The sequence below is a fragment of the Salmo trutta genome, chromosome 11, assembly GCF_901001165.1.
Source record: "Salmo trutta chromosome 11, fSalTru1.1, whole genome shotgun sequence".
In the NCBI taxonomy this organism is placed as follows: domain Eukaryota; kingdom Metazoa; phylum Chordata; class Actinopteri; order Salmoniformes; family Salmonidae; genus Salmo; species Salmo trutta.
This window is the reverse complement of record NC_042967.1, coordinates 13,523,486-13,533,311: the sequence shown is the minus strand read 5'-3', so window position 1 is coordinate 13,533,311 and position 9,826 is coordinate 13,523,486. Positions and strand designations below refer to the sequence as shown.

Sequence of the window (9,826 nt, the reverse complement as noted above, 5' to 3'; positions counted from 1 at the left end):
CTGCTGACTAGGCCTCTGCAGTACCTAGAGAAGGGGTGGTAAACTCTTACCCTAAGAGGTCCGGAGTACTGCTGCTTTTCTGTTCTACTTGATAATTAATTGCATTCACCTGGTGTCCCAGGTCTAAATCAGTTCCTGATTAGAGGGGAAGAATACAAAATAAATTAAAAATATGTTCCACTGTAACTACCCTACAGTATATGACTGTTATATTTCTCTGAGGTCTCGGGTCTGATTGGTTAGTTCCTACAGCTACTCTCCTGGCGTGAGAATGAGGCAATGGCTCTCAGGATCAACCGTGGAGGCGGGCCTCGTTAGCAGGACAGGAGGTGTCTGCTGCGAGGACTTTACGACCGCACCACAGTTATCGAGCTAAGGGACTTCAAAGTAATGAGCGCTAGCTAGGCTGAGGAGAGGGCAAGAGTAGAGTACAGCTACTGGGACCCGGGGTCTGTTTTCTTAACACGTGAGGTAATTGCGGGGTTTATCGTTCTGTGGACAGACTCAGTGGGTAGGCGCTGTTAGTAATAGCTGGGTGGAGGTCATTAACATGTCCTCTAGTAGTGTACATATGGGAACCTGTCTCTCCACCTGCTCTCTAATGGCAAGCCAGAGACCGAACTAGTAGCTACACACTGTCACGCTACGATCATGGCTAGCATACAGTATACCCCGTTGTAATATACCCCGTCGTAATGCCAAGGGAATGGACCAAACTCTGGGCTGTTTCCCCAATCCCAGTCCCCCCTTACTTCTTCCCATGGCATTGGAACTGAAAGAACTAGAGGGGAGGGAGGAGTTTGGTGGTTGCCATGGCAACGGGGTTACCATGGGGTTGCCGAGGAAGCCCACCTCACACAGGTCCTGTTGTCGGCGGCCAGGTGGAGGGCCGGGGGCACACAGACAGCGCACCTCTCCCCCCCGGTCGATCTGGCAACTGAACTGGCAGCGTGCGGAGGAAACACTCAGGCTCTTCTGGAAGAGAACACGGATAAGCTGGCTGAAGAGTCAAGGTAGAAATGGATGGTTGGAACGAACACATGCCACCACGCACAAACCATGTGCTGTACTGTAATACTATAGACTCACAAGCAGTGATATGAAACCAGCTTGGTTTGGTCTTCTGTCATACTCACATTATATTCCTTGCTTTAGATTGATTACACCAGTCATGATAACAGTTGCTCCTCTACAATTGCCCCCACAGGGTTGGGGAGTAATGTATTACAAAAAAACTGTAACATTCCAGCAAAAAATTGTAATCGATTACAGATAGGCCTACTTTTGAAAAACTAGATTACTTCTAGTATACTTTTAAATTCAGAAAGGATGTTTTTACGTTACGTTACTGAGTTGGATAATCTAAAAGTTATGTCAGAAGTCATGTAAGAATGAACAATTTTGGACAAGTAACCCAGTAACTCTAATGGACTACATTCATAAAGTTACACTACCCAACCCTGACTGTAACATAAAGTAATCTACCCAACCCTAACTGTACCATAAAGTAACTTACCCAACCCTGACTGTACCATAAAGTAACCTACCCAACCCTGACTGTACCATAAGTAACCTACCCAACCCTGACTGTACCATAAAGTAACCTACCCAACCCTGACTGTACCATAAAGTAACCTACCCAACCCTGACTGTACCATAAAGTAACCTACCCAACCCTGACTGTACCATAAGTAACCCACCCAACCCTGACTGTAACATAAAGTAACCTACCCAACCCTGACTGTAACATAAAGTAACCTACCCAACCCTGACTGTACCATAAGTAACCCACCCAACCCTGACTGTAACATAAAGTAACCTTCCCAACCCTGACTGTACCATAAAGTAACCCACCCAACCTGACTGTACCATAAAGTAACCTACCCAACCCTGACTGTACCATAAAGTAACCCACCCAACCCTGACTGTACCATAAAGTAACCCACCCAACCCTGACTGTACATAAAGTAACCTACCCAACCCTGACTGTACCATAAAGTAACCTACCCAACCCTGACTGTACCATAAAGTAACCTACCCAACCCTGACTGTACCATAAAGTAACCTACCCAACCCTGACTGTAACATAAAGTAACCCACCAACCCTGACTGTACCATAAAGTAACCTACCCAACCCTGACTGTAACATAAAGTACCTACCCAACCCTGACTGTAACATAAAGTAACCTACCCAACCCTGACTGTACCATAAAGTAACCTACCCAACCCTGACTGTAACATAAAGTAACCTACCCAACCCTGACTGTACCATAAAGTAACCTACCCACCCTGACTGTAACATAAAGTAACCTACCCAACCCTGACTGTACCATAAAGTAACCTACCCAAACCCTGACTGTACCATAAAGTAACCTACCCAACCCTGACTGTACCATAAAGTAACCTACCCAACCCTGACTGTAACCATAAGTAACCTACCCAAACCCTGACTGTACCATAAAGTAACCTACCCAACCCTGACTGTACCATAAGTAACCTACCCAACCCTGACTGTACCATAAAGTAACCTACCCAACCCTGACTGTACCATACAGTAACCTACCCAACCCTGACTGTACCATAAAGTAACCTACCCCAACCCTGACTGTACCATAAAGTAACCTACCCAACCCTGACTGTACCATAAAGTAATCCTACCCAACCTGACTGTACCATAAAGTAACCCACCCAACCCTGACTGTACCATAAAGTAACCCACCCAACCCTGACTGTACCATAAAGTAACCCACCCACCCTGACTGTACCATAAAGTAACCCTACCCAACCCTGACTGTACCATAAAGTAACCCACCCAACCCTGACTGTACCATAAGTAACCTACCCAACCCTGACTGTACCATAAAGTAACCTACCCAACCCTGACTGTACCATAAAGTAACCTACCCAACCCTGACTGTACCATAAAGTAACCTACCCAACCCTGACTGTACCATAAAGTAACCCACCCAACCCTGACTGTACCATAAAGTAACCTACCCAACCCTGACTGAACCATAAAGTAACCTACCCAACCCTGACTGTACCATAAAGTAACCTACCCAACCCTGACTGTACCATAAAGTAACCCACCCAACCCTGACTGTACCATAAAGTAACCTACCCAACCCTGACTGTAACATAAAGTAACCTACCCAACCCTGACTGTACCCTATAAAAGTAACCTACCACAACCCTGACTGTACATATAAGTAACCTACCCAAAACCCTGGACTGTACCATAAAGTACCTCTACCCAACCCTGACTCGTAACATAAAGTAACCTACCAACCCTGACTGTACATAAAGTACCTACCCCAACCTGACTGTACCATAAAGTAACCCACCCAACCCTGTGCCCCCTACAACCAATGTCACACTCTAGATCAAGTGAATAAGACTTGACCCTATTGGCCCGTGGACGACAGGGGGGTTCTTGGGTAATATATCATCCAGACTGGAGGTATGTAGCTGACGGGGAAGCTGAGCACGCCAATCAAGATCCAGAACCACTGAAACTTGGCCCCTTGTCTATAATAAATTTGACCCATATCAGCACGCCAGTACATGCAGTCCTGACACTGAGCCCTGTGGTGTTCACAGTAGGATGAAGTTGCCCCCAAGAAACTGATCTATGATCAGTTTTAAATTGTACCCCCTGGTGTATAATGTTAGAGTTTAGAAGATGGTGAGCTGATCCTAGATCAGTGCCTGAGGGGAACTTCTACCCGGGCGTGGTATTCCATCAATGGTTGGGTCATGATGTTCCAGGAAAGTGGGCAGAAACCGGTTTTGAACTGGTACGTACTGGTGCAGGTTGATCCATCTGTCATGAGGTTGTATCCGGGGTCGCAGTAACACCGGTAACTACCCTGGGTGTTCATACAGCTGTTGGAGCACGGTCGCTCTGGGAGACCACACTCATTTACATCTGGAATCAACAACCAACAACAATCAGGATCAGGAATCATATCAAGATCAGCATGCATGAATCAATCATAATATCTGGAATCAATAACCAGGAATCAACATGCATGAATCACACAGTATCTGGAATCATCATGCTTGAATCATACAGAATCTGAAATCAACATGCATGAATCATACAGAGTCAAAGATAGCCACCTTGGTCACATTGCTGGCCCTTGTATCCCACAGAGCAGGAGCACTTGTCTGGACCCACACAGACTCCATTCCTGCAAGGCTTGTTGCACACAGCTAGATGGTCAGAGAGAGCAGGTAAATACATATGATAACCTCGGCTGGTGTATTGTTGCATTGTTGTTGTTTCTGGAGGACTAGCCCAGTGGCCGCTGACTTACGTTGGCAGACACCCATGACATTCCTCCAGCCTAAACAGCAGGCAGTAGACGGGCCGATGGTGCAGAGCCCCACGGACCCCGACGGCCCACCGAGACGCCCAGACACGTCCCTCACTGTCCTGGGGGGATGGATAGGTAGATAGATGGAGGGGTGGATGGAGGGAGATGGAAAGGTGGGTGGATGGAGAGGAAGAATGGGTTAATGGTTAATGGTTCATCAGCCACAATTAAGAAAGACCCCAAGGTTTCTGGCTATAGTTGTTGTCATCAATGCCTTATTTGTGTTGCTACACTGTTTCTCTCTTCAACAGTATGACTAAACACACACACACACACATATATATATATATATATATACAGTACCAGTCAAAAGTTTGGACACCTACTCATTCAAGGGTTTTTCTTTATTTTTACTATTTTCTACATTGTAGAATAATAGTGAAACCATCAAAACTATAAATAACACATTTGGAATCATGTAGTAACCAAAAAAGTGTTAAACAAATCTTCAAAGTAGCCACCCTTTGCCTTGATGACAGCTTTGCACACTCTTGGCATTCTCTCAACCAGCTTCACCTGGAATGCTTTTTCAAAAGTCTTGAAGGAGTTCCCACATACGCTGAGCACTTGCCTGGCTGCTTTTCCTTCACTCTGCGGTCCAACTCATCCCAAACCATCTCAATTGGGTTGAGGTCGTGAGATTGTGGCCAGATCATCTGATGCAGCACTCCATCACTCTCCTTCTTGGTCAAATAACTCTTACACAGCCTGGAGGTGTGTTGGGTCATTGTCTTGTTGAAAAACAAATGATAGTCCCACTAAGCGCAAACCAGATGGGATGGTGTATCGCTGCAGAATGCTGTGGTAGCCATGTTGGTTAAGTGTGCCTTGAATTCTAAATAAATCACAGACAGTGTCACCAGCAAAGCAACCCCACACCATCACACCTCCTCCATGCTTCACGGTGGGAACCACACATGCAGAGATCTTCCGTTCACCTACTCTGCGTCTCACAAAGACACAACAGTTGGAACCAAAAATCTCAAATTTGGACTCATCAGACCAAAGGACAGATTTCCACCGGTCTAATGTCCATTGCTCGTGTTTCTTGGCCCAAGCAAGTCTCTTCTTATTATTGGTGCCCTTTAGTAGTGGTTTCTTTGCAGCAATTCAACCATGAAGGCCTGATTCACGCAGTCTCCTCTGAACAGTTGATGTTGAGATGTGTCTGTTACTTGAACTCTGTAAAGCATTTATTTGGGATGCAATCTGAGGTGCAGTTAATTGCCCATTTCTGAGGCTGGTAACTAATGAACTTATCCTCTACAGCCGAGGTGACTCTGGGTCTTCCTTTCCTTGAAACTTTCAAAGTTCTTGAAATTTCCGGATTGACTGACCTTCATGTCTTCAAGTAATGATGGCCTGTCGTTTCTCTGCTTATTTGAGCTGTTCTTGCTATAATATGGACCTGATCTTTTACCAAATAGGGCTGTCTTCTGTATACCACCCCTACCTTGTCACAACACAACTGATGGGCTCAAACGCATTAAGAAGGAAAGAAATTCCTCAAATGAACTTTTAACATGGCACACCTGTTAATTGAAATCCATTCCAGGTGACTACCTCATGAAGCTGGTTGAGAGAATGCCAAGAGTGTGCAAAGCTGTCATCAAGGCAAAGGGTGGCTACTTTGAAGAATCTCAAATATATTTTGATTCGTTTTACACTTTTTTGCTTACTACATGATTCCATATGTGTTATTTCATAGTTCTGATGTCTTTACTATTATTCTACAATGTAGAAAATAGTAAAAATAGAGAAAAACCTTGCAGTGGGTAGGTGTGTCCAAAATGTGGACAACCTACTGTATAGTTGAGAGTGCAGAGGCTCTCTAAGGCTTGTGGAAGAGGATCTATAATCAATTGGTAACAACATATTCATACGGAGTCACTATTACAAAGCATTGTAGTAAATACAGCAGAACTCTGGAACACACATTCTATTTCCTATGACTGGAAGTCATTTTGAGCTGTTGTAACTACTTATGGAACACCTCATAGATTCACATGCAGTGGAGAGAAGCCTTGACACACACATGCTGTATTCCAAATGGCAATAATTGCTGTTTCATTAAAAAGAGGGAAATAAACAAAACTGCAGGGGAGATTTGATACCATTTACTCTGTAGCTGATGTTAAACCACTCCTACAATCTTCAGTCCAAAATGCCAGAGGCAGTCATTTCGAGGGGTGCATACCTCCACACCAAAGTGGTATATAATAAGGCTAGGAAAAGGAGACTATTGAGTGATTACTCCCAAACCAAGTGGGTCTAACAATTCACAGACTTTAGAATATAGTAACTGTACGTAGTAGAACAGTAAAGAAAAGTCTCTAAACATGGATAGTCAGGTGTCATGAGATGAATAACCTACAGTCATGATCAGTAGATAAATAAATAATGCGATTTAGCCTGCATCATCACCGCACATCATTCATTTAATTAGCGGCAACTGCAAATTATAGTTGTTTCATACCTGCTCCTGTCCTGTTGAAAAGCCATGGAGAACGCAATAAAACGCACAGTGATAACCAGCAACCACTGGCGCACCGGACGCGCGCTGACAACCGTAAATACCATCATATCACGAAGGTAATTGTCAGCTCATAAAACAGCTACATATTATTATCCTTATTTTGTGATGAGCGCATTTCAGAGACACGTTATTGTGCCAGCATGTCTCCTGCGGTGAGTCTGGAGTAAGGCGTGGTCACCTCCTAGTTCATTTTATGATTGAGTGTCTTGGAACTTTTGGAATTTTGTCCAATAGGTGGGACAGGTTACCTGGCAGGCGAGAAAGCGAGAGAAAGAGAGCGAGAGAGAGAGATGGACAACTTTGAATTATCACATTTAAATAATAAATACACAGGCAGAAAATAGCGAGACAATTTCAGTTTTTATTCACACTAATTTAGTTATAATCTTAAACCCACATGAGGACGTGACTGACACTGGACCAAAGGTCTCACCCATGGTCTTGTCTCTATCATGTAGGAAACATGTATTTTTTATGGGAATAAGAGTTTATAGGCCCATTTTGTGATAATAAGCGCGAGAATCACCAGTGACAACGGCAGAACCAAAGCATTGGAAGTAACACGCTAAACCGTTAACTATTTCCAGGCATGACCAGTGAGCAATCAGTTACATTAGGCTCAGAAATCATGGTTAATCGCCTGCATGGTGGGCTGAATGAAACAATAGTGATCACACCAGACACTATATAGGACAGTTAAAGGGAAACAAGCTGTGCATTGATTTGGGACATTACTTCAATGGGCAATGCAAAGTCAGGCTTTTCCTATTGCTTCCTCTGATAAGGACGAAAGTTAGATGTATTTATTTCAAAACGCTGAGCTGATTGCATCCCTATGTAGGCCTGCATTACATCAAGCTTGTTTATCCTGAGAGGGAACACGCTCCCCTGCTCCAAATCAACACCGCAATTTGTCCGACCCCAAAACAAGTAAAGACTTACTGTAAATGGCACATATTTGGCAGCGCTCTCCAAACCCGCTTGTGCTAATTATGAGATGACTGTGGTAGATAGATAGCCTCAGGGTTCCTCTGAGTAGACTGCAGAGCCACCATCCACCACGCACTGTACAGGGAGCACACACATGTGAGGCATTTAAACCTCCCCAACCACACATGGTATCCAACCTCCAACATCTAACCAATCACCGTGATTAAATCATTTGGCATCGGGGGTGGGGGTGGGGGTTGGACTGCGCTCTTTTGAGAAACGCACACGCACGGTGTGTTTTTTGTCAAGTGCACCGCTGCGCAACACCACGCGAGGGTAGAAGAAAACACCCAGTAAAATCCCAGCCAAGCCTCAGACCTCGTTCGTCATTATGATACAATTAAACACTATCCTGCCTGGCAACGAAATAAGGGAAGAATAAAAGAGAAGTGTAGTTAGTGACCATGGTGAACAGGAGGAGGAGAGGAAGGGAGGGACAGTCGTCTCTGTGTGTGGATAGCGCAATGTGTGGCAAGTGCTGCGGCTCTTCCTGTCATTCTCTCTCTATCCCTATCGCTCCCTTTTGCTCTCTCTCTCTCTTGCTCTCTTTCTGTCTTTTTCCCACTTTCTCTCTGATGCTCTGTGGTTTTCTTCTGTATGGTAAAATTCTCTCTCATCTCTCTCTTCTTCATCCCTCTGTCTCTCACTCTGTTTGCTTTAAAAGCCCTGGGGTACTTGAAGTGCAGTAATGTACTGGAGGAGATTGTTCTACATCGATTATGCCCACATTCATTTTTGTGGGAATGGTTAATTTGCAGCTCCACAAAGTACACCAAATCACCAAGTCCTCCTCTCCCACCACATCATAGCTATACAGTGCAGTGGTGGTCTGTCTCTTCAACCTGGGGGGGCCGTCTCATACAGACAGAGCTCCACCGCTCAGACACTGCGTATAGATACAGACAGAGTAGATCAGCCTCATACAGACAGAACTCCACCGCTCAGACGCTGCGTATAGATACAGACAGAGTAGATCAGCCATACAGCCAGACAGTGCACCCTAGCTCAGACATAAGGTAAAGAAACAGAAAGAATAGAATAGATCAGCCATACAGACAGCCAGACAGCCAAACAGACAGCTAGACAGCCAGCCAGCCAGCCAGCCAGCCAGCCAGCCAGCCAGCCAGCCAGACAGACAGACAGACAGACAGACAGACAGACAGACAGACAGACAGACAGACAGACAGACAGACAGACAGACAGACAGACAGACAGACAGACAGACAGACAGACAGACAGACAGTACACCGTGGCTCAGACACAAGGTATAGAAACCGACAGTTCTCCATTAGAGTAGATCATTCATACAGACACTTCTCCATAACTCAGACCCCAGGTATGGAATAGACAGTTGAGTAGATCAGTGGCATCATGGTAGGTATAAAGGGAAAGGTGGGACTGCCCAACTGGATCAAATGAAGAGTCTTTTACAGTCTATTGAACCCTTCTATCGGATGCACCAAAGCCTTCAGGGTTGAAGAAACCGGCAACTGTCAAAACAGGCACCAGACAGGCTGAAACAACATCAAACAGTGGTGGAATCTGACGTGCAACAAATCAAGTTAAAACTGTTGGAATAGCGACTGAACAACACACATATTCAGTATTTGAGTTGGAGAACCCACTCTCCCAGGGTGTCTCAGGGGGAGTTGGAGAACCCACTCTCCCATGGTGTCTCAGGGGGAGTTGGAGAACCCACTCTCCCAGGGTGTCTCAGGGGGAGTTGGAGAACCCACTCTCCCATGGTGTCTCAGGGGGAGTTGGAGAACCCACTCTCCCAGGGTGTCTCAGGGGGAGTTGGAGAACCCACTCTCCCAGGGTGTCTCAGGGGGAGTTGGAGAACCCACTCTCCCATGGTGTCTCAGGGGGAGTTGGAGAACCCACTCTCCCATGGTGTCTCAGGGGGAGTTGGAGAACCCAC

General features: G+C 45.4%; 1 protein-coding gene across 1 annotated transcript; it reads right to left on the bottom strand.

Moving 5' to 3' along the window:
• Nucleotides 1–252: 252 nt before the first annotated feature.
• On the bottom strand, nucleotides 253–7,157 carry LOC115201999 (nephronectin-like). Its single transcript, XM_029765859.1, has 6 exons — nucleotides 6,856–7,157; nucleotides 4,320–4,438; nucleotides 4,123–4,215; nucleotides 3,726–3,928; nucleotides 829–975; nucleotides 253–345 (listed from the first exon to the last, which is right to left on the bottom strand). Exons 1-6 carry the CDS (start codon nucleotides 6,960–6,962, stop codon nucleotides 253–255), a joined length of 762 nt encoding a protein of 253 aa, XP_029621719.1. The 5' UTR covers nucleotides 6,963–7,157.
• Between the last annotated feature and the right edge of the window lie 2,669 nt (nucleotides 7,158–9,826).